At 51.4% G+C, this 25,594-nt stretch overlaps 1 protein-coding gene across 7 annotated transcripts in view; it reads left to right on the top strand.

Moving 5' to 3' along the window:
* Positions 1 to 25,594, top strand: part of LOC119969344 (synaptonemal complex protein 2-like) — an 855,597-nt gene that overhangs the window by 774,048 nt on the left and 55,955 nt on the right. For all 7 annotated transcript variants that reach the window (XR_005461337.1, XM_038802871.1, XM_038802868.1 and 4 more), the window contains one exon: positions 130 to 188. Coding sequence is in view for 6 of the 7 variants with exons in the window: in XM_038802871.1 (XP_038658799.1) it covers positions 130 to 188 (59 nt within the window). In the remaining variant the exon portion in view is untranslated. The remainder of the gene's footprint in view (positions 1 to 129; positions 189 to 25,594) is intronic.

The following is a 25,594-nucleotide window of genomic DNA, read 5'->3' as shown; positions in this document are numbered from 1 at the left end:
TGCTAAACATTAATCATATAATTGAAATATATTAGATAGTACAGAAGCAAAATAAAACAACCAATACCATTTTTGGTGAAAACATTGATTTTTGACTTTGGTGGAATGATTCATTTTTTCTTCTTGTAGAGTTTCTGGAAGAAACATTCAAAAGCTTTAAGTGAAATGAAGGAAAATGAGGAGCAAAGGTCAGTAAATAATCATTGCTAATATGCAAAATATTCAAAGCACTTTACATTGTTTGGTCGAACACTGAAGGAGGGTTAACCATAAATATTTACAGCAGACGTGTGGTCTTAGATAGATGAGCTTGTGTGAAGATCCTTTGTTACCTTGATAATTCATTATCATGGAGCCAGTGGGTGAAACGCAATGGTCCACTGCTGCAAGGATCCTTGTGCAAGTAAACAGGGGTGCCACATCAAGAATGGGGGCTGGGGGGGGCTGACAAAACAGTATGCAGTTATGGAACTTTAGGGTTGCATCAATTCTGGTTTGGGGTGGCTGGGTGACCTGGTTGGATCATGTGGTCAGGAATCAGAGTGGCCAGGAGCAGGTGTCTCACTGTCACGCCACAGTTCCTAGCTTGGCTATGTTCAGAAATATTTTGATTTATCTTCCATAGGTGCAAAGTAGATTTTCTCAAATTTCCCCGAATTGACCTCCATCTGGCACAGTTTTGTCTATTCTCTTAATCTATTAATGAAGCTTTATACTCAACCACACAAGTTATTCTGTCACCTATTTTGGTCTTGTCTGAAAATTTAGATATATGGCTCTCTGTTCCTTCATTTATGTCATTGAGAAATGTGGTGAAAAGCTGAGGCCTCAGTCCAGATCCGGAAGAAACACAATTAGTAACATCCCTACAAATTTGAGGATATGCCTATTACCCCTCCTGCTCTATTTCTTAATCAATTCCACAATTGTCTAATTGAATGTGCTTTCATTTTTGTTCTGTGGAACTTTATTGAATGCCAACCGGAAGACATGTACATAGATATCCATCTAATTCCCGAGACAATCTATTATCTGCAATAATGGTTACCTCTTAAAACCAATTATTTAGATTAATTTGACATGATTTAGCCTTTATAAATACAGACAGGATCTATTGGATCTTTCCATCAGTTCCTTTTTGTCGAAGTGCTCAATCACATTGTCCTTAATAACAGATTCAAGTAGCATGCCCACAACAGATATCTGACATTATTTTATTTGTTTTTGTACTAATTTACGGGTTGTGGGTGTTTCTGGTTAAGCCAGCATTTATTGCCCATCCTAATTTCCCTTGAGAAGATGGTGGCGAGCTGCCTTCTTGAACCACTGCAGTCCCTGAGGTAGAGGTACACCCACAGTGCTGTTAGGGATGAAGTTCCAGGATTTTGACCCAAGTAAAGGAACAGCCAAAATATTTCCAAGTCAGGAAGTGAGTGGCTTGGAAGGGAACTTCCAGGTGGTTACTTCCCTTGTCTGTTGTCCTTGTCCTTCCACATGGTAGCAGCCGTGGGTTTGGAATGCACTGTCTCAGCAGCCTTGGAGTGCATTTGCAGTGCATCGTGTGGGTGGTACACACAGCTGCCACTGTTTGTTACCAGTGGAGGGAATGAATTGTTGTTGATGGGGTGCAAATCAAGCGGAGGTTCAAGTGTTCATAGAATCATAGAATACCTACAATGCAGAAGGAGGCCATTCGGCCCTTCGGGTCTGCACGGTCCTGGGAAAGAGCACGCTACTTAAGCCCACTCATCCACTCTGTCCATGTAAGCCCACTCATCCACCCTGTCCATGTAACCCCAACTAACCTTTTGGACTAAGGGGTAATTTAGCATGGCCAATCCATCTAACCTGCACTTCTTTGGACTGTGGGAGGAAATCGGAGAACCCAGAGGAAACCCACGCATACCCGGGGAGAAAGTGCAAACTCCACACAGACAGTCATCCGAAACCAAAACCAAACCTGGATCCCTGAAGCTGTGAGGCAGCAGTGTTAACCACTGCCACCATGCCACCCTTTTTTAAAAATAAATTTAGAGTACCCAATTCTTTTTTTCCAATTAAGGAGCAATTTAGCGTGGCTAATCCGCCTACCCTGCGCATTGTTTTGGGTGTGGGGGTGAGACCAACCAGACACGGGTGAATGTGCAAACTCCACATGGACAGTGATCCGGGGCCAGGATTGAACCCAGGTCCTCAGCATCGTAAGGCAGCAGTGTTAAGCACTGCCCAACTGTGCTGCCCCAAATAATAGCCGTCCCCTCCCTATAGAATTTCCACAGGGCAGAAGGAGGCCATTCAGCCCATCGAGTCTGCACCGACCCTCTAAACGAGCGCTCTATCTCGGCTCACTCCTCCACCACCCCCGCTCATATAACACGGCCAATCTACTGAACCTGCACAGTTTTGGACTGTGGGAGCACCCACAGGAAATCCAAGCGGATACGACGAGAATGTACAAAGAGTCACCCAAGGTGGGAATTGAACCTGTATCCCTGGCACTGTCAAGCCGGTAATCCTGTGGCCCTGGAGCTGTGAAGGAACTGTGCTAACCACCCAGTACTGTGGCATCTTCTTCAAACCTTCAACAGGTCATCGATGAAGATGAACATCTTGCCAAAGCCATCCCCACAGCCCCACTGCTTGCCTTCAAACAACCGTGCAACCTCAAACAGACCATTGTTTGCAGCAAACTACCCAGCCTTCAGGAGAATAGCAATCACGACACCACACAACCCTGCCATTGGCAACCTCTGCAAGACGAGCCATATCATCGACATGGGTACCACCATTACATGTGAGAACATCACCCACCAGGTACGCGGTACATACTCGTGCGACTCTGCCAACGTTTTCTATCTCATACTGCAGGAAAGGATGTCCCGAGGCATGGTACATTGGCGAGACCATGCAGCGTTGCGACACCGGATGAATAAACGTCGCGTGACAATCGTCAGGCAGGAATGTTCCCTTCCAGTTGGGGAACACTTCAGCAGTCAAAGGCATTCAGCCTCTGATCTTCAGGTAAGCGTTCGCCAAGGCATCCTTCAGGACGCGGGACAACGCAGAGTCGCCAAGCAGAAACTGATAGCCAAGTTCCACACACATGAGTAAGGCCTCAACGGGGACCTTGGATTCATGATACATTACATTCACCCCCCACCATCGGCCTGGGCTTGCAAAATCCTACGAACTGTTCTAGCTTGAGACAATTCACACCTCTTTAACCTGTGATTAACCCTCTCTACATTCGCTCCATCTGGACCTGTAAAGACTTAATTACCTGCAAAGACTCACATTCAAAGTATCATCTTGCATCATTGACTTTGTCTACATATCTGTTTCTGGAAACCACCTCTTCATTCACCTGAGGAAGGAGCTGCGCTCCGAAAGCTAGTCATTAGAAACAAACCTGTTGGACCTTAACCTGGTGTTGTAAGACTTCTTATTGTGGCCACCCCAGTCCAATGTCAGCATCTCCACATCTTGGAATATAACGTTCAAGTCTGGATGCCACAGTACCACAAGAATGTGGAGGCTTTGGAGAGGGTACCAAAAAGGTTTCCCAGGATGTTGCCTGGTATGGAGGGCATTAGTTATGAGGAGAGACTGGATAAACTTGGTTTGTTCTCACTGGAACGATAGAGTTAATGGGTAGCCTGATCGAAGTCTACACAGTTATGAGGGGCATGGATAGAGTGGATAGAAAGAAGCTTTTTCCCAGGCTGGAAGAGTCAATAACTAGGGGACATAGGTTTAAAGTGTGAGGGGTAAAGTTTAGAGGAGATGTGCGAGGGAGGTTTTTTTACACAGAAGGTAGTGGGTGCCTGGAACACATTGCTGGAGCAGGTGTGGAAGCAGGTATGATAGTAAAGTTTAAGGGGCATCTTGACAAATACATGAATAGGATGAGAATAGACGGATATGGAATCCAGAAATATAGGTTTTAGGTCAGACGGGCAGCATGGGTAGCGCATGCTTGGAGGGACGAAGGGCCTGTTCCTATGCTGTACTTTTCTTAGTTGAGATGTGCGAGGGAGGTTTTTAACGCGAAGGGTAGTGTGCGCCTGGAATCCAATGTCAGAAGGTGGCAGAAGCAGGTACGATCGTGGCGTTTAAGGGGTATCTTGACCAATATATGACTACGATGGGAAGAGAGGGATATGCACCCCGGAAGTGTAGAAGGTTTTAGGCTGGATAAGGCAGTATGGTCAATGCAGATTTGGAGGGCAAAAGGGCCTGTTCCTGTGCTGAAGGAAACCCACGCACTCAATGGGAGAATGTGCAGACTCCGCACAGACAGTGACCCAATCAAACCTGGGACCCTGGAGCTGTGAAGCAACTCTGCTAACCACTGTGCTACCAACCTGCCGGACCGGGCATGCTGGCGAGGACTTCAGCAGAGAAGTGCGGCATGTCGGCCAGGTCATGACACACCTGGCACTGTGGGGAAATGGGGGAGGACACCCGCTCCCAGTGGTCATCAAGCTGACAGTCGCCCTTAACTTCTATGCAATGGGGTGCTTCCAGGCGCCGAGTGGGAACATCTCCGGGATCGCAAAGAGCCCGGTGAACAGGTGGCTAGTCGGCACAATACATCTATCCCATTGTTGAGCTAGCCCACCAGGATGCCTGGGCAGCGGGATTGGCCTCCATCGCCGAGATTCCTTGGGTCCAGGGGGTGATCGATGGGATGCATGTCACATTAGGAACACCTGCAGATGACATGCCACTCTTCACCTGAAAGGGGTTCCACTCGATTAATGTATAGCTAGTGGATGACCATCAGATGTGCACCATGTCCTGTGTGCATGACACCTTCATCCTGGCACACTCGACAGTTCCTGGCCTCTTCAAGGCACACCCTGGTAAGGGGGGTTGGCTCCTGGGGGACAAGGGTTCTCCAATACGGTCGTAGCTGATGTCACCTATCTGGAGGCCACTGAGAGACGCGGAGACACGCTACAATGACCCCCATTCCACGATCAGGGGCTTAATCAAGCGGTGCTTCAGCATCCTGAAGATGCGATTCAGGTGCCTGGATCACACTGGAGGGGCCCTCCAGTATGGAACTGGGAAGGTCGCTCTCATCATAGTGACCTGCTGCACCCTCCACACCATCGCGCTACTGAGGTGCGATGTGTTGGTGCAGGAGGATGAACGGCAATGTACGACGAGAAAGATTTGGGAATGGGCGAGGATGGGCAGGACATGACGCTCTAATCGCCTCCAGGTTCACCGACTGGGAGGCCTGGCCAGTGGTACAGACACCCCATTCTCCCCCCCACCCCCGGCCATCCTCCATCCCCCTCCACCTCCCCCCCCCCCCCCCCCCCCCCGCCACCTGAAACCCCCGCCGTGATGCATACCTGATGCAATACGGGGTGCGGGGCCCCTGGGTTCGCATTAACAGCATGTCTGGTCCATGACAGGGAGGATAAGAACATAAGAAATAGGAGCAGGAGTAGGCCATCTGGCCCCTCGAGCCTGCTCCACCATTCAATGAGATCATGGCTGATCTTTTGTGGACTCAGCTCCACTTTCTGGCCCGAGGATCATAACCCTTGATCCCTTTATTCTTCAAAAAACTATCCATCTTTATCTTAAAAACATTTAATGAAGGAGCCTCAATTGCTTTACTGGGCAAGGAATTCCATAGATTCACAACTCTTTGGATTAATTAGTTCCTCCTAAACTCAGTCCTAAATCTACTTCCCCTTATTTTGAGGCTATGGCCCCAGTTCTCCTTTCACCTGCCAGTGGAAACAACCTGCCCGCATCTATCCTATCTATTCCCTTCATAATTTTATATGTTTCTATAAGATACTTGTAAATTCCAACGAGTACAATCCCAGTCTACTCAATCTCTCCTTGCAATCCAACCCACTCAACTCTGGGATTAACCTAGTGAATCTCCTCTGCACACCCTCCAGTGCCAGTACGTCCTTTCTCAGGTAAGGTGACCAAAATTGAACACAATACTCCAGGTGTGGCCTCACTGACACCTTATACAATTGCAGCATAACTTCCCCGGTCTTAAACTCCATCCCTCTAGCAATGAAGGACAAAACTCCATTTGCCTTCTTAATCACCTGTTGCACCTGTAAACCAACTTTTTGTGACTCATGCACGAGCACACCCAGGTCTCTCTGCACAGCAGCATGTTTTAATATTTTATCGTTTAAATAATAATCCCTTTTGCTCTTATTCCTACCAAAATGGATAACCTCACATTTTTCAACATTGTATTCCATCTGCCAGACCCTAGCCCATTCACTTAACCTATCCAAATCCCTCTGCAGACCTCCGGTATCCTCTGCACTTTTTGCTTTATCTTAGTGTCATCTGCAAACTTGGACACATTGCACTTGGTCCCCAACTCCAAATCATCTGTGTAAATTGTGAACAATTGTGGGCCCAACACTGATCCCTGAGGGACACCACTAGCTACTGATTGCCAACCAGAGAAACACCCATTTATCCCAACTCTTTGCTTTCTATTAATTAACCAATCCTCTATCCATGCTACTACTTTACCCTTAATGCCATGCATCTTTATCTTATGCAGCAACCTTTTGTGTGCACCTTGTCAAAAGCTTTCTGGAAATCCAGATATACCACATCCATTTGCTCCCTGTTATGTACCACTCCCTGTTATCTACCACTAAATTATTTAGGCACGACCTGCTCTTTATGTGCCCATGCTGCGTCTGCTCAATGGGACAATTTCCATCCAGATGCCTTGCTATTTCTTCCTTTATGATAGATTCCAGCATCTTCCCTACTACCGAAGTTAAGCTAACTGGCCTATAATTTCCTGCTTTCTGCCTAAACACTTAAACAGTGGTGTCACGTTTGCTAATTTCCAAACCACCGGGACCACCCCAGAGTCTAGTGAATTTTGGTAAATTATCACTCGTGCAATTGCAATTTCCCTAGCCATCTCTTTTAGCACTCTGGGATGCACTCCATCAGGGCCAGGAGACTTGTCTACCCTTAGCCCCATTAGCCTGCCCATCACTACCTCCTTAGTGACAACAATCATCTCAAGGTCCTCACCTGTCGTAGCCTCATTTTCATCAGTCACTGGCATGTTATTTGTGTCTTCCACTGTGAAGACCGACCCAAAAAACCTGTTCAGTTCCTCAGCCATTTCCTCATCTCCCATTATTAAATCTCCCTTCTCATCCTCTAAAGGTTTAGCATAGGGATAAAGCGCTGGCTTTTAAAGCAGACCAAGGCAGGCCAGCAGTATGGTTCAATTCCCGTACCAGCCTCCCCGAACAGGCGCCGGAATGTGGCGACTAGGGGCTTTTCACAGTAACTTCATTTGAAGCCTACTTGTGTCAAAAAGCGATTTTAATTTCATTTCATTTAATTTACCTTCATCACTCTTTTTTGTTTTATATATTTGTAGAAACTTTTACCATCTGCTTTTATATTCTGAGCAAGTTTACTCTCAAAATCTATTTTACGACTTCCGGTTGCGGTGATGACGTGCTAAGCCGCACATTTGGGAGCTCCCGATTTTAACGGACTTTTGGACTCTTTTTAGAGCCCCAAACGGCGCTTTTTTGACGTTTCCCGGTGGGGGAAGGTGTTGGGAGAAACATTCTCTGCAATTTATGTTTCGAAATCGAAGTGGGGCAAGGAGAAAAACGGCAGCAGCTCCCCAGAAAAAGCAGGGGAAGGAATCCAAGATGGCGGCCGGCAGAGCATCCGAGGAGTGGAGGCTGTGGGCGCAGGAGCAGCAAGCTGCTCTCCTGCGCTGTTTTGCGGAGCTGAAGGCTGAGTTGCTGAGCTCACTGAAGGAAACAACCAGCAAGCTGATGGAGACCCAGACAACCCAGGGTGCTGCCATCCAGGAGTTGCAGCAGCAGGCCGCTGAACGAGATGAGGAGGCCGTTGTCCTCGTGGGTAAGGTGGAGGTGCACAAGGTACTCCATAAAAAGTGGCAAGACCGCTTTGAGGAGCTGGATCTCCGCATGAGGCGGAAGAATTTAAGGATCTTGGGCCTTGCGGAGGGTCTGGAGAGGTCGGTTCTGCCGACCTACGTGGCCAGCATGTTGAATTCGATGGTGGGGGCAGGGTCGTTCCATCTGCCCCTGGAGCTGGAGGGAGTCCACAGAGTACTGACCAGGAGGCCCAAGGAGAATGAACCCCCGCGCGCGGTGCTGGTGAGGTTCCACCAGTTCAGGGATCGGGAGTGTGTGCTGCGCTGGGACAAGAAGGTGAGGAGCAGCAAGTGGGAGAATTCGGTAGTGCGGATCTACGAGGACTGGACTGCGGAGGTGGCTAAGCGGTGGGTTGAGTTTAACCGGACGAAGGAGGTGCTTCATAAGAAGCACGTAAAGTTTGGGATGTTGCAGCCTGCGCGCCTGTGGGTAACTTATCTGGATCGGCACTACTATTTTGAGTCCCCGGAGGAGGCGTGGACCTTTGTGCAGAAGGAGAAGCTGGACTCGAACTAGGGGTTGGGTGTTGCGGGGTCGGTTGTATTGTTATATTGCTGGTTTTTGCTGTTGCTGTGTTTTCTGTACTTTTGTAATTTTGACATGGTTTCTTTATGTGGGTTTTGCTCTGTTTTCTAGGGGGGGGGGGTATGGTCTGAGGTTTGTATTTTGCGGGGGATGTTGGGGGTTTGTTGTATTCTATATGGGGTTGGGGGATGGGGTGGGGCTGGTATTTGGGAGCTGCGTCAGTAGGGTGGGGTGGGGCAGTGCGAAAGCGTGGGCTTTCCTCTGGTTTCCCGCGTTGCGGGGCTGGAGGGGTGGAGCTGGCGGTGGGGGCGGGGCCTCTACTGTTTTTTTTTCCCGCGCTGGAGCAGTGCCAAAGGGAGTGGCAGACATGAACATAGAACAGTACAGCACAGAACAGGCCCTTCGGCCCTCAATGTTGTGCCGAGCCATGATCACCCTACTCAAACCCACGTATCCACCCTATACACGCAACCCAACAACCCCCCCCCCCCCCTTAACATTACTTTTTAGGACACTACGGGCAATTTAGCATGGCCAATCCACCTAACCCGCACATCTTTGGACTGTGGGAGGAAACCGGAGCACCCGGAGGAAACCCACGCACACAGGGGGAGGACGCGCAGACTCCACACAGACAGTGACCCAGCCGGGAATCGAACCTGGGACCCTGGAGCTGTGAAGCATTTATGCTAACCACCATGCTACCCTGCTGCAGGAGGGGGGATGATCCCACGTCGGGAGGGGTCGAGTTTTGGCGGGAGTTGCCGGGGTCAGCAGAAGTCAGCTGACCCACAGAAGTACAATGGAGGGCGTGTCGCGGCTAGGAGGGGTCCTAGCCTGGGGGGGGAGGGAGGGGGGGGGGAGGGGGGATACCAGGCTGCTGCTGGTAGGGTCAGAAAGGAGCCGGTGTGGGCCGGGGGGGTAGAGGAGAGGTGCTGCCGCCGTGGGGACTGGGTCGGACAGGGTGTGCTGGCCTGGGGCGGGCAGTCGACGGGCTATGGCTAGTTGGCAGGGGAGGGGGGTGGGATGCCCTCTGATCCGGTTGGTCACCTGGAATGTGAGAGGACTGAATGGGCCGGTTAAGCGGGCTAGTGCATTTGCTCATTTGAAGGGGCTGAAGGCGGATGTGGCGATGCTCCAGGTGGCCCACCTGAAGGTGGCGGACCAGGTCCGTCTGAGGAAAGTGTGGGTCGGGCACGTTTTCCACTCCGGGTTGGGTGCGAAGAACCAGGGGGTGGCGATTCTGGTGGGGAAGAGGGTGTTGTTTGAGGCATCTGAGGTGGTGGCGGATAAGGGGGGTAGGTTTGTTATGGTGAGGGGTAGGCTACAGGGAGAGAAGGTGGTATTAGTTAATGTGTATGTCCCAAATTGGGATGATGCGGGCTTTATGAGGCGTATGCTGGGACGTATCCCGGACCTGGAGGCGGGGGGGCCTGATCATGGGGGGGGGGGGGGGGGGGGGGGGGGGGGGGGGGGGGGGGTGACTTCAATACGGTGCTGGATCCTTCACTGGATCGGTCCAGTTCAAGGACGGGTAGGAGGCCGGCGGCGGCCAAGGTGCTGAGGGGGTTTATGGACCAGATGGGAGGGCTGGACCCCTGGAGGTTTGGGAGGCCGAGGGCGCGGGAGTATTCTTTTTTCTCCCACGTCCATAGGGTTTATTCCAGAATAGACTTTTTCGTGGTGAGCAGGGGATTGATTCCAAGGGTGGAGGAGGCCGAGTATTCGCCCATTGCAATCTCCGACCATGCTCCGCATTGGATGGATTTGGAGATGGGGGAGGTACAGGAACAGCGCCCGCTGTGGCATCTGGATGTGGGGTTGTTGGCAGAGGAGGAGGTGTCCAGGAGGGTCCAGGGAAGTTTTGAGGGGTACTTTGAGGTTAACAATACGGGGGAGGTCCGGGTGGGGATGGTCTGGGAAGCCCTGAAGGCAGTGATTCGGGGGGAGCTGATATCCATCCAGGCCCACAGGGAGAGGAGGGAGAGGGAGAGACTGATGGGGGAGCTCCTGGAGGTGGGTAGGAGGTACGCGGAGGCACCAGAGGAGGGATTGCTGGGGGAGAGGCGTAGCCTACAAGCTAGGTTTGATTTATTAACCACCAGAAAGGGGGAGGCACAGTGGTGTATGAATATGATGAAAAGGCGAGTAGGATGCTGGCGCATCAGCTCCGCAAGCGGGAGGCGGCTAGGGAAATTGCTGGAGTGAGAGATAAGAGTGGGAATGTGGTGTGGAAGGGGGCAGAGGTGAATGAGGTCTTCAAGGACTTTTATGGGGATCTGTACCGGTCGGAGCCACCGGTGGAGAGGAGGGGAATGGAGAGTTTTTTCGACGGGCTATCTTTCCCGAAGGTGCAGGGATTGGGCAGATGCAGTCTGGGAAGGCGCATGGGCCGGACGGGTTCCCGGTGGAGTTCTATAAAAAGTATGTGGACCTGGTGGGCCCCCTGTTGTTGCGGACGTTTAATGAGGCATGGGAGGGGGGGGGGGGCTTTGCCCCCGACGATGTCGCGGGTGCTGATTTCCTTAATCCTAAAGAGGGATAAGGACCCCCAGCAGTGTGGTTCGTACAGGCCCATATCTCTCCTTAATGTAGACGCCAAGTTGCTGGCAAAGATCCTGGCCACCAGGATTGAGGACTGTGTGCCAGGGGTGATACACAAGGACCAGACAGGTTTTGTTAAGGGAAGGCAGCTGAATACTAATGTACTGAGGTTGCTAAATGTCATTATGATGCCGGCGATAGTGGTGGCGCTGGATGCGGAGAAGGCCTTCGATAGAGTGGAGTGGGGGTACCTATGGGAGGTGCTGGAGAGGTTTGGATTTGGAGAAGGGTTTATTAAGTGGGTGAGGCTACTGTATGAGGCCCCGATGGCGAGTGTGGTTACGAATGGGAGGAGGTCGGAGTACTTCCGGCTCTACCGAGGGACCAGGTAGGGGTGCCCCCGTCCCCCTTGTTGTTTGCACTGGCAATCAAACCTTTGGCGATGTCGTTGAGGGAGTCAGGAAGGTGGAGGGGTTTGATGCGGGGTGGGGAGGAACATTGGGTGTCGTTGTATGCAGATGACCTGTTACTGTATGTGGCGGACCCAGTGGGAGGGATGCCGAGGGTGATGGAGCTGTTGGCTGAGTTTGGGGCCTTTTCAGGCTATAAACTGAATCTGGGCAAGAGTGAGGTGTTTCTGGTGCACCCGGGGGACCAAGAGGAGGGAATTGGAAGGCTCCCGTTTAAGAGGGCAGGGAAGAGTTTCAGGTACCTTGGGGTGCAGGTGGCCAGGAGCTGGGGGACTCTTCACAAGCTCAATTTCACCAGGCTTGTGGAGCAGATGGAGGAGGAATTTAAAAGATGGGATATGCTGCCACTGTCGTTGGCGGAGAGGGTGCAGTCCGTCAAAATGATGGTGCTCCCGAGGTTCTTGTTCCTGTTTCAGTGCCTGCCCATCTTCATCCCCAGGGCCTTTTTCAGGAGGGTGACTAGTAGCATTTTGAGCTTTGTTTGGGCGCGTGGGACTCCGAGAGTGAAGAGGGTCTTTCTGGAGTGAGGTAGAGATGGGGGGGTGCTGGCGCTGCCCAACCTTTCGAGTTATTATTGGGCGGCCAATGTGTCAATGGTGCGTAAATGGGTGATGGGGGGGGGTATGGAAAAGGATGGAGATGGCGTCCTGTGGTGGCACGAGCCTGAGGGCCCTGGTAACGGCGCCGTTGCCGCTCACTCCCACGAGGTGGCGGCGACCTTAAAAATATGGGGGCAGTGGAGGCGGCACGGGGGGAAGTGAAGGGCTCGGTGGAGGCTCCATTAAGGGGGAATCATCGGTTCGTCCCAGGGAACATCGACAGGGGATTTAGGGGGTGGTACAGGGTGGGCATTAGGAAGTTGGGGGACCTGTTTATGGGCGGGAGGTTTGCGAGCCTGGGGGAATTGGAAGAGAAATTCGGGCTCCCCCCACGGAACACGTTCAGGTACTTGCAGGTAAAGGCATTTGCTAGGCGGCAGGTGGAGGGATTTCCTTTGCTGTCCTCGCGGGGGGCAAGGAACAGGGTGCTTTCGGGGGTGTGGGTCGGGGATGGGAAGGTGTCTGACATTTATAAGGTAATGCAGGAGGGGGAGGAGGCGTCCGTGGAGGAGCTGAAGGCTAAGTGGGAGCAGATAGAGGACGGGACTTGGGCGGATGCCTTGGAGAGGGTTAACTCTTCCTCTTCATGTGCGAGGCTTAGTCTCATTCAATTTAAGGTGCTGCATCGGGCTCACATGTCCGGGACTCGGATGAGTAGGTTCTTAGGTGTGTCAGGTGTTTGGGGAGTCCTGCGAACCATGCCCATATGTTCTGGGCATGCCCGGCACTGGAGGAATTTTGGAAGGGGGTAGCGAGGACGGTGTCGAGGGTGGTTGGATCCAGGGTCAAACCGGGCTGGGGACTCGCGATCTTTGGGGTTGCGGCTGAGCCAGGAGTGCAGGAGGTGAAAGAGGCCGGTGTTTTGGCCTTTGTGTCCCTAGTAGCCCGGCGGCGGATCTTGCTGCAGTGGAAGGATGCAAGGCCCCCAAGTGTGGAGACCTGGATCAGTGACATGGCGGGGTTTATCAAACTGGAAAGGGTCAAATTCGCCCTGAGAGGATCAGTACAAGGGTTCTATAAATGGCGGCAGCCTTTCTTGGACTTTCTGGCTCAGAGATAGGGAAATGGGTCAATAGCAGCAGCAACCCGGGGGGGGGGGGGGGAAGAGAGGGAGGGTGTTATCTATTTGTTCTATGGTTATTCAATTTAATATGTTGTTAATTTAATTTGTTGTTAATTTATTTTGTTGGTCATTGGGGTTGGGGGGGTGGTGGGGGGGTTCGGTGTACGAGCTGTTATGGTTCTGGGGTGTTATGACTGTTATTGTTAGAGACCGTTACTATTTTTATTACTGTTTGTTGTTGTATGAATACAAAATTTTTCAATAAAAATTATTTTTTTTAAAATCTATTTTACTCTTCTTTATAGCTTTTTTAGAAGCTTTCTGTTGCCCCCTAAAGATTTCCCAGTCCTCTAGTCTCCCACTAATATTTGCCCCTTTGTATGCTTTTTCCTTCAATTTGATACTCTCCCTTATTTCCTGAGATATCCATGGTCGATTTTCCCTCTTTCTACTGTCCTTCCTTTGTGTTGGTAAAAACCTTTGCTGAGCACTGTGAAAAATCGCTTGGACGGTTCTCCACTGTTCCTCAACTGTTTCACCATGAAGTCTTTGCTCCCACTCTACCTTAGCTAGCTCTTCTCTCATCCCATTGTCATCTCCTTTGTTTAAGCACAAAAAACTACTGTTTGATTTTACCTTCTCACCCTCCATCTGTATTTTAAATTCCACCATATTGTGATCGCTCCTTCCGAGAGGATCCCTAACTATGAGATCATTTATCAATCCTGTTATTATACAGGACCAGATGTAGGACCGCTTGTTTTTTCGTAGGTTCCATTACATACTGTTCTAGGAAATTATCGCGGATACATTCTATAAACTCACCCTCAAGGCTGCCTTGACCGACCTGTTAAACTAATCGACATGTAGATTAAAATCCCCCATGATAACTGCTGTACCATTTCTACAGGGGCTGGTTTAGCTCACTCGGCTAAATCGCTGGCTTTGAAAGCAGACCAAGCAGGCCAGCAGCACGGTTCGATTCCCGTACCAGCCTCCCCGGACAGGCGCCGGAATGTGGCGACTAGGGGCTTTTCACAGTAACTTCATTGAAGCCTACTCGTGACAATAAGCGATTTTCATTTCATTACATGCATCCGTTATTTCTTTGTTTATTGTCTGCCCCACCATAATGTTACTATTTGGTGGCCTATAGACTACTCCTATCAATGACTTTTTTGCCTTACTATTCCTGATTTCCACCCAAATCGATTCAACCTTATCCTCCATAGCACCGATGTCATCCCTTACTACTGCCGGGATGTCAACCTTAAACAACAGAGCAACACCACCTCCCTTACCATCCACTCTGTCCTTATTTGATACCCTTGGATATTTAACTCCCAGTCGTGACCATCCTTTCACCATGTTTCAAGAATGGCCACTAAATCATAGTCATTCACGATAATTTGCGCCATCAACTCATTTACCTTATTCTGAATAGTACGAGCATTCAGGTAAAGTATACTTATGTTGGCTTTTATACCTCTGTTTTTAATCTTAACACCTTGATCAGTAACCTCTCGTAAGTTATTTTTCCTTTTAACTTTTCTCCTAATTTTCCTTGTCGTTAAACCCATATCTTCATGTAACAACCTGCTGCGTTGCTTTCCATTATGTTTTTACTTCCCTTTTTATTCTTTTCAGTATTACTGGGCCTATTCACTGAGCTCCCCTCAGTCACTGTACCTTGTTCTGTCGCCCTTTTTAATTTTTGACTGTGGCTTCTCTACCTTACACTCTCCCACTTATTGCCTTTTGTTTCTGTCCCTGTTTTACTACCTTCCGACTTCCTGCATCGGTCCCCATCCCCCTGTCACATTAGTTTAAACATTCCCGAACCGCTCTAGCAAATAGCCGCCCTCGGACATCAGTTCCAGTCCTGCCCAGGTGTAACCTGTCCAGTTTGTACAGGTTCCACCTCCCCCAGAACTGGTCCCAATGCCCCAGGAATCTGATACCCTCCCCTGAACCATCCCTTCAGCCACGTATTCATCCTATATATCCTGTAATTTCTGCTCTGACTAGCGTGGCACCGGTAGTAATTCCTGAGATCACTAGCTTCGAGGTCCGATTTCTTAACTTCCTTCCTAGCTCCCTGTATTCTGCTTTTAGGACCTCATCCCTTTTTTTACCTATGTTGTTTGTACCGATGTATACCACGACCACTTGCTGTTCACCCTCCCCCTCCAGAATGTCCTGTACCCGCTCCGAGACATCCTTGACCCCAGCACCAGGGTGGCAACATACCATTCTGGAGTCTCGTTCGCGGCCACAGAAATGCCTGTCTTTTCCCCTTACAATTGAACCCCCTATTACTATTGCACTGTCACACTTATCACGCCTCCCCTCTGCAGCAGAACCAACCATGGTGCCACGAGTTTGGCTGTTGCTATTTTCCCCTGGAAGGTCATTCCCCTCAATAGTATCCAAAACGGTAAATCTGTTCTGCAGTGGAATGGCCCAAGGAGATTCCTGCACTACCTGCCTCACTCTCTTGGTCTTTCTGGATCTTACCATTCCCTTCCTGCCTGCGGAGTCTGAGCCTGCGGTGTGACCACCTCTCTATACGTGCTATCCACGACACTCTCCAACTCGCCGATGCTCCACAGTGTCTCCAGCCGCTGCTCGAGCTTCCAGGAGCTGCAACTGGAGACACTTTCTGCACATATGCTGACCCTGGGGACTGGAACTGTCCCCAGCCTGCCACATAGAGCAAGAGGAGCAGACCACGCCTTGGAGCCAGTCCTGCCAATGATTTATTCCTTTAAATTAAACCTTTGAAATTAAACTTAAGAAAACTGTTTTTGTGTCAGATTAAATCCAATCTCCGTGTAATATTTAATTCGATTTTTTTTTTTAATTCATCCCTCTTGACCTGACAACAAATTAAAAATAGTTATTTAATTGAAATTAAACAAGTTATTTCAATCAAATTAAAAATATTAATTTAAATGAACCCAAAATAGTTATTTAAGTCAAATTAAAAATTTAAATCAGTAACTCCAGATATTCAAATTTACAATTTAAATCAGTAACTCCAGATATTCAAATTGAGGGCAGCACGGTAGCATGGTGGTTAGCATAAATGCTTCACAGCTCCAGGGTCCCAGGTTCGATTCCCAGCTGGGTCACTGTCTGTGCGGAGTCTGCACGTCCTCCCCGTGTGTGCGTGGGTTTCCTCCGGGTGCTCCAGTTTCCTCCCACAGTCCAAAAGATGTGCGGGTTAGGTGGATGGCCATGCTAAATTGCCCGTAGTGTCCTAAAAAAAATGTAAGGTTAAGGGGGGGGGGGTTGTTGGGTATAGGGTGGATACGTGGGTTTGAGTAGGGTGATCATTGCACGGCACAACATCGAGGGCTGAAGGGCCTGTACTGTTCTATGTTCTATGTTCTAACCCAGTCTGACTTTCAGCTAATCAGGGCACAGTCTCCTGCGACATTACATTACTGTTTTTTTTTTCAATTTTGAAACAAACAGCTGTCTTACCCGACTGAAGTCTCGTCCTCTCTTTACTGAAATCTCGCCCTCTCTTTCTCTGCGCTCTTTACTGAAGTCTCGCCCTCTCTCTCTCCGCATTCTTGACCAAAGTCTCGCCCTCTTTCTCTCCGCATTCTTGACCGAAGTCTCGCCCTCTCTCTCTCCGCATTCTTGACTGAAGTCTCGCCCTCTCTCTCTCCGCGCTCTTTACTGATGTCTCGCACTCTCTCTCTCCGCGTTCCTGACTGAAGTCTCGCCCTCTCTCTCCATGCTCTTTACTGAAGTCTCGCCCTCTCTCTCTCCACGCTCTTTACTGAAGTTTCACCCTCTCTCTCGCCGTGTTTTTGACTGAAGTCTCGCCCTCTCTCTCTCCACGCTCTTTACTGAAGTCTCGCCCTCTCTCTCTCCACGCTCTTTACTGAAGTCTCGCCCTCTCTCCCTCCGTGCTCTTTACTGATGAGGATGACGACAACCGCTCTGCGATGAGCACTGGTACTCCGCACTCCTGACAATGTCTGACTCCTTACCATCACAGCACTTTCCATCACCCACCTTGGTGATTCATGCATGCAGGCTGTCCATTCCATCACACGGTTCCATCGAATCCCTGGGGTGGCAGAGGTGGGGATGGTGGGCTGGCGGGGAGATGGGTGTGGACAACTGAGCAGTGAGCGCTGGCTGAACTGCGGTCCCTGAGCCAAACTCACCCCCAGCATCTGTCCATTCCCCCATTACCCACCCCGAGGCCCTCTCTGCGGCCAGCCCGGTGCAGCCCACACTTCACACCCTTCTGACAGAGCACAGAGGCAGGGTGTTTACAGGTGTTTAATATGAAAACATATATACAGATTTGGGCCCTAACCCATATTGCTAAACTGTGTCCTGCACCCATGCCAACTTACCTGGTGTCTACTTTTCTGGCCTTACAGGCCCAAACACTACATCTAGGTGGATCCCCAGATGGTACATCAGGAGTGGAGGCGGCCAACTGTGATTCCCGCCCTGCAACCTGGGTCCCCTTTGGCAGCCATCTACAGGGAGTCCAGGCCTGGAAGGGTCCGGCTGCTGCTCAGGTGTCCCAGATGGTGTGGTGCCGGCCTGTTGTGCCTGCTGCCCACCAAATACGTCACGGACAGAAAGAGGTGAGTCCTAGCTGTGGCGGTGTTCCAGGTGCTCTCTTGGGGGAGTCATCGGCACGGGCGCCATCATCTCATCCTCCCTCGGGGTGCCCGATCGCCCCCAGGCTACTCCATGGGATGGGGGTGCGAGCGGAGACTTCCCCGCCACCTGGAGGTGCCAGTCCTGGAGACCCCCTGCCGTCTCGAGCACATTGTGCATGCTTTGCGGCCATGGAGCACAGGGAGTGAACCAGCTCCGCCTGGGACTGCGCCACATCATGCTGTGACTGTGCCATTAACTTCTGGTTCTGTGGCAACGACGGCGCAATTTCCATCTGTGTCTGTGCAATGTCGGCCAGCACCTTGGTAATGCCGGCGCTGTCAGCCGTGGCCTGCTGTGACTGGGCCACGCTCAGGATGTCACTCATACAGTGTTGGCCTGAGTGGCACGCATGGCCGGCACCACCACCTGCTCTTGCACGCGGTTGGACACCTCCACCTGTACCTACCATGTGCTGGATGTTCGCCTACAACTCCTAATGTAGTACCTAACTCTGCGACTGCATCCCCATGATTGATGGGACTTTCCATTCCAGAAGCCTGATACCTGTCTGGATGGCAGCTAGTCCCCGGGGTCAGCCTACCCTCTGACTGTCTGCCTCCTTGGGTGTTCTTACCTCCATCTGCTGTACAGGAGCATGTGTGTGATGCGCACCAGATAGTGCCCCAGGAGCCTCTTCACTAACATGCGCAACCGAGATGAGTGGCTCTGGGATTGTGGAGGGTGTTGGAGACAGCTGTGACGGGAAATAGAACATAGAACAGTACAGCACAGAACAGGCCCTTCGGCCCTCAATGTTGTGCCGAGCCATGATCACCCTACTCAAACTCACGTATCCACCCTATACCCGTAACCCAACAAACCCCCCCCCCCCCCCCCCCCAACCTTACTTTTATTAGGACACTCTGGGCAATTTAGCATGGCCAATCCACCTAACCCGCACATCTTTGGACTGTGGGAGGAAACCGGAGCACCCGGAGGAAACCCACGCACACAGGGGGAGGACATGCAGACTCCACACAGACAGTGACCCAGCCGGGAATCGAACCTGGGACCCTGGAGCTGTGAAGCATTTATGCTAACCACCATGCTACCCTGCTGCCCTCGAATCTGTGTCATCCTTGGACTCGAGCTCCAGGATGACCTGGGTCTCGGGTCTATGGCTTGTGTCTGTGTCAATGTATCATCACTGGTCGGCACCTGGGGTTCTTGCTGTGGCCTGGGACGCGGGACACCAGAATGACCCGCCCCATCACTAGCAGGTCCTGCAAGACACAAGACAAGGCGCATGATTAGTACACACGCCAGGGAGGAGTGGAGGTGTGTTGGGGGGGTGATGCTACCATCAATTCACTCAAAGACTCGTGTCGAAGTAAACAGTCGTTTTAATCAACTTACAACTTTGCCTGCCTGCGACCGGTACAATACTGAAGGCGGTCCCGCAGGTCTGCTCCTCTTATACTTCCTCTAAAGGGCGGAGCCATGGGCGGAGCCCGTACATGCTCCACATCTCCCCCTGTGGGTGAAGCCACACAATCGCCCATAGATGGAGCCCACAGGGTTAATAACATAGTTTAACGTAATATAGTATACTGGTGAATTAACAGTATTTATACATTCACCACATTCACCCCCTGTAAAAAAATTAAGTCTGGCGGGGGTGACGGGTTCACAAATTCAGCCGGTCCGGCGCCCGAATCATACGTTGCGACCGCTGAAGCACTGGTGTCGCAGCCATTTCGGGTGGCTGTGGAAGTGGGTCCGGTGCGGGCCCAGGGGTGGACTCGGGGCGGCTCTTCCGGAGCTTCATTCCTGTGGACTGGTGTGCCGGGTGGAATGGAGCGCGGGAACCAAACAAGTGGACATGGGAGGTTGGGTGGGGTACAGTAGTGGTAGTGGTGGAGGAGCCTGCGGGCGCCAGGTCTCGGAGGGAAATGGTATCCTGCAGGCCATCGGGGTCTTCGATGTATGCATAGTGTGGGTTTGAGTGCAGGAGCTGGACCCGCTCTACCAGGCGGTCGGTCTTATGGGTCCGAACGTGTTTCCGGAGGAGGACAGGACCCAGTGTCATCAGCCAGGACGGAAGCGAGGCCCCTGTGGTAGTTCCCCTCGGGAAGACAAACAAGCGGTTATGAGGAGTATGGTTTGTGGCCGTGCAAAGGAGGGACCTAATAGCGTGGATCGCATCGGGGAGGACCTCCTGCCAGTGGGAAACCGGGAGATTCCTGGACCGTAGGGTCAGTAGGACGGTCTTCCAGACAGTCACGTTCTCCCTCTCCACCTGCCCGTTTCCCCTGGGGTTGTAACTGGTAGTCCTGCTCGAGGCGATGCCCTAACTGACAGGTACTGGCGCAGTTCGACGCTCATGAATGACGAGCCCCTGTCACTGTGGACATAATTGGGGAAACCAAACAGGGTGAAGACACTGTGCAGGGCTCTGATAACAGTGGGGGTGGTCATATCGGGGCATGGGATGGCAAACGGGAGAACTCAGTTATAATGTTGAGAAAATAGGTATTGGGATTATTTGAGGGGAGGGGCCCTTTGAAATCAATACTGAGGCGTTCAAAGGGCCAGGATGCCTTTACCAGGTGGGCCTTATCTGGTCGATAGAAGTGCGGTTTGCACTGCGCACAGATTTGGCAGTCCCTGGTTACAGCTCTGACCTCCTCGGTGGAAAAGGGCAGGTTGCGGGCCTTGATGTAATGGGCGAGCCGTAGACCCCCGGGTGGCAAAGGTCGTCGTGGATAGTCCGTAGTTGGTCATCTTGCTCGCTGGCGCATGTGCCGCGGGACAGGCATCTGGGGGCTCGTTGAACTTCCCAGGACGATTTACTATATCGTAATTATAGGTGGAGAGTTCGATCCTCCACCTCAAGATTTTATCATTCTTGATCTTGCCCCGCTGCGTATTATCAAACATGAAGGCAACCGATCGTTGGTCGGTGACGAGGGTAAACCTCTACCAACGAGGTAGTGCCTCCAGTGCCGCACGGCTTTCACGATGGCTTGGGCTTCTTTTTCGACCGAGGAGTGTCGGAAGTTCAGAGGTGGTGAGGGTGCGTGAAAAGAACGCTACCGGCCTGCCTGCTTGGTTAAGGGTGGCGGTGAGAGCGACCTCTGATGCGTCGCTCTCCACCTGGAAGGGGACAGACTCGTCCACCGCACGCATGCCGGCTTTGGCGATGTCCGCCTTTATGCAGTTGAAGGCCTGGCGAGCCTCGGCTGACAGTGGGAAAAGGGTGGCTTTAAATAGTGGGCGGGCTTTGTCCGCATACTGGGGGACCCACTGGGCGTAATAGGAAAAAAATCCAAGGCACCTCTTGAGGGCCTTGGGACAGTGAGGAAGAGGGAGTTGTAGGCGGGGGCGCATACGGTCAGGGTTGGGCCCTAGGACCCCGTTTTCCACGACATAGCCAAGGACGGCTAGCCAGGTTGTGCGGAAAACGCATTTCTCCTTGTTATAAGTGAGGTTAAGTTTTTGGGCGGTTTGGAGAAATCGGTGGAGGTTGGCTTCGTGGTCCTGCTGATCATGGCCGCAGATGGTGATGTTGTCCAAGTACGGAAACGTGGCCCGCAGCCCGTACTGGTCCACCATTCAGTCCATCGCTCGTTGGAACACCAAATCTCCGTTCATGACAGCAAAGGGGACCCGGAGGAAATGAAAAAGGCAGCCGTCTGCCTCAAATGCCGTGTAGTGGCGGTCCTCCGGGCGGATTGGAACTGGTGGTATGCAGACTTCAGATCCACCGTGGAGAACACGCGGTAGTGCGTGATCTGATTCACCATGTCTGCAATCCGGGGAAGGGGGTACGCATCAAGTTGCGTAAACCTGTTAATGGTCTGGCTGTAATCAACCACCATCCGGAACTTTCCCCCGGTCTTGACGACCACCACCTGAGCTCTCCAGGGTCTATTGCTGGCCTCTATGACTCTTTCCCACAAGAGATGCTGGACCTCGGACCTAATAAACGTCCTGTCCTGCATACTATACCGCCTGGGGCAGTCTCTGGTCGGGGGCTCACGAGGGAGTCGCGTGGTCGGCCGGGAACGCAGTGAGACTCTGAAAAGCGACCTCCAGCGAGGTCGTCAGTTTTACCGTGTCATCCAGGTCCTGGGCCCCTTTTTCGAGCAGGCGCTGCCTCACATAGTTCGATCTGACCCCCGCAACATAAACATCTCGGACGGTGAGCTCCATGTGCTGAGTGGCCGTAACGGCCTGATAGTTACAGTTGCACGCGAGGGCTTTGAGGTCGCGCAGATAGTCATCCAGCGACTCCCCGGGGCACTGGCGGCGAGTGGTGAAGATATGTCGCGCGTAGACCTCGTTCACAGGCCACGCGTAGATGCGTTCGAGTATTGCGAGGGCCTCTATATAGGAGGTGGCTTCATCGAGCTGGGCAGAAATGCAATGGCTCACCCGTGCATGGAGGAGACTCAATTTCTGTTCACCCGTGATGGATGACGTCGACGACGCGGCAAGGTCACCGAAGCCAATGTGAAAAAATTTATTTCGACTCCGCGGCCTGTGGATCGAGCTCCAGTGTATCAGGTTTGAGGGCTGATTCCATAGTAGTTCTTTAAGTTGATTAAATTGATGCGACCATCAATTCACTCGAAGACTCGTGTCAAAGTAAACAATGGTTTTAATCAACTTACAACTTGCCTGCCTGCGAACGGTCAATAGTGAAGGCGGTCCCGCAGGTCTGTGTCTTTATACTTCCGCTAAAGGGCGGAGCCATGGGCGGAGCCTGTACATGCTCCAACGTCTCCCCCTGTGGGTGAAGCCACACAATGGCCCATAGATGGAGCCCACAGGGTTAATAACATAGTTTAACGTAATACAGTATACTGGTGAATTAACAGTATTTATACATTCACCGCGGGGGGGGGGGGGGGGGGGGGGGGAGCGAGGGGGCATATTTGGAACAGTGGAGTAGGGGCAGTGGTGGGGCGGGGAGGTGGTAGTGGTGTGAGGGTGATGTGGGTGGTGTGAGGGTGGTGTGGTGGTGATGTAAGGGGGTGTCATATGGAACTGCAACTCAGCGGGCTCTCACCTCTTCACCCGATGTCAACCTCCACCCCGGCGACTGCCCTTTCTTCTGGCCCACCGACCACGTCCAGTGCCCAAGGCTCTGCCACAGTGAGAGGCCACGGACCTGGCGGTCCCCAGTCTTCTCCCACTCCTGGCCATTATGGGCGGCCTTCTCCTTGAGGGTGGGGGATCAGAAAACGTACAGTGTTAGACAGTCCAATGTATGCATTCCAGCGGGTGGGTAGCTGGTGGTTTCAGTGGCCAGGGCGCCCGGCCATGGCGGTCGGTATGGGTGCCAGCATGTGGTGCAGGGTGTTGGGTTCGGCCATCCTCCAGATGGGTGGTGGGGTGGGGTTAAGGGTGTGTGGGACGGGGGTTGGTGCCAGTGGCACTTGGCTGCCTCCCTGGCCGCACTGAGGAGGTTGCGCTGTTTCTTCCAGCAATTCTGTGTGGTCCAGACAGTGTTGCTGATGGCATTCACGCCTCTGCCACCTGCGCCCAATGAATAATGGGGACCGGCAGCCTCTTTCCTCGCCAGGCAGGAGTGATCTCTTCCAGTCGGGGAACACTTCAACAGTCAAGGGCTTAGCCTCTGATCTCTGGGTAAGCGTTCTCCAAGGCGGTCTTCAGGACCCGCGACAACGTAGACTCGCCGAACAGAAACTTATAACCAAGTTCCGTACACATAAGTAAGGCCTCAACCGGGACCTTGGATTCATGTCGCATTACATTTACCCCCCACCATCTGGCCTCGGCTTGCGAAGTCCTACCAACTGTCCTGCCTTCAGACAATTCACACCTCTTTAACCTGGGATTACCCCTCTCTCTGGATCTGTAAAGACTGAATTACCTGCAAATGCTTGCATTCAAAGCATCCTATTGCATCTGTCTATATATATATATGTTTCTGGAACCTACCTCTTCATTCACCTGAGGAAGGAGCAGTGCTCCGAAAGCTACTGATTTGAAAGAAACCTGTTGGACTTTAACCTGGTGTTGTAAGACTTCTTACTGTGCGCACCCCAGTCCAACGCCGGCATCGCCATTTCAAGAAGGAATTAGAAATAGATCTTGGGTATAAAGGGATCAAGGGATATGGGAGGAAGGCAGGGTCAGGGTATTGAACTTGTTGATCAGCCATGATCATAATGAATGATGGAGCAGGCTTGAAGTGCCGAATGGCCTCCTCCTGCTTCTATTTTCTATGTATGTTTTCTGTGCATGGGCCGCATGGGTAAGTTAACATCAGCCTCATAGCAACATTCCGCCTGCCACCTCCCTGACCTCCCCACAGCATTTAACCACGGTTGTGCCCCAGCACAGCCTAGCACCCACCAGCAGAATCCCTCCATACCCAGGAGCAGTGCATACACATGCCACCCCCAATGCATCAAGCGTGTAGCTCACAATTCCCCCTATTTGTCCCACAGAAAAAGCTGACCCATTACAGGTAGGAAAAGGCCCAGCCAGGTGGTGGGGTTCCAGTCATCAGAGACCCTATGAGCAACAGGCCTTGGAAATTGCATTGTTGACTGAAAAGAGAGCAGGCAACGACAGCAAAGATGGCCTGCATCACAGAAGTAAGGATCCACTGACTCTTCACCCAGATGATCTGCCTCAAGTTCATGTCAGACAAAATGAACCTTCCCTCTCATTGTGGAAGGTTCGCTATTTCGCTTTTGTCCAAAGCCAGAAATAATTTAGGGATAAGTTGGCGCCGCTGATGGTGGGGATGTTTGAGGAGGCAATAAGGGTGTTGCCACAGACTTTGAGGCAGGCATCGATCTCCTTGTTGCTCAAGAAGGATAAGGATCCGACAGAGTGTGGGTCGTATAGGCCCATATCACTCTTGAATGTCGACGCAAAGGTACGGCGCAGGTGTTAGCGGGTAGGTTAGAGACGTGCCTCACGAAAGTGATAGGGGAAGATCAGACGGGATCAGACTCGCTTAGTGCTACCGGTTGGATGGGGCAGAGTTTGTAAGGTGTATCCAGGAAGGCTTCTTGATGCAATATGTACATAGTCCAACTCGGGAAGGGGCAATACTGGATCTGGTATTGGGGAATGAACCTGGACAGGTGGTTGAGATTTCATCCATATTTTGAGAGGGGGGACCACAATTCCACACGTTTTACGGTACCTTTGGATAGGGATGAGCGTAACCCTCACGTCAAGGTGCTAAACTGGGGAAAGGGAAATTACGATAACATTAGACAGGAATTGAAGAATTTGGATTGGGTGCGGATGTTGGAGGGTAAATCAACATCGGACATGTGGGAGTCTTTCAAGCGACAGTTGATTAGGATTCAGGAAAGCCACATTCCTGAGAAAATGAAGGATAAGTATGGGAAGTTTAGGGAGCCTTGGATAACAAGGGATATTGTGAACCTTGTCAAAAAGAAAAAGGAGGCTTTTGTACGGTCTATTAGGGTGGGACAGTCAAAACTCTTGAGGAGTATAAAGAAAGTAGGAAGGTACTTAAGCGGGAAATTAGGAGGGCGAGGTGGAGTCATGAAACGTCCTTGGCAAGTAGAATTAAGGTGAATCCCAAAGCTTTTCATTCATATGTAAAAAGCAAGAGGGTGACCAAGGAAAGGATTGGACCACTTAAGGACAGTGGGGGGGAATCTGTGTTGAGTCAGAGGAAATAGCCGAGGTACAAAATGAGTATTTTGCATCAGTGTTCAAAAAAGGAAAGGAGTTTGTGGAAGATGATTCTTGGGTAAGGTCTGTGGACAGTCTGGGTCA

The sequence above is a fragment of the Scyliorhinus canicula genome, chromosome 7, assembly GCF_902713615.1.
Source record: "Scyliorhinus canicula chromosome 7, sScyCan1.1, whole genome shotgun sequence".
NCBI lineage: Eukaryota > Metazoa > Chordata > Chondrichthyes > Carcharhiniformes > Scyliorhinidae > Scyliorhinus > Scyliorhinus canicula.
The sequence above is the reverse complement of the archived record's forward strand: the minus strand, read 5'-3'. Positions and strand labels throughout refer to the sequence as shown.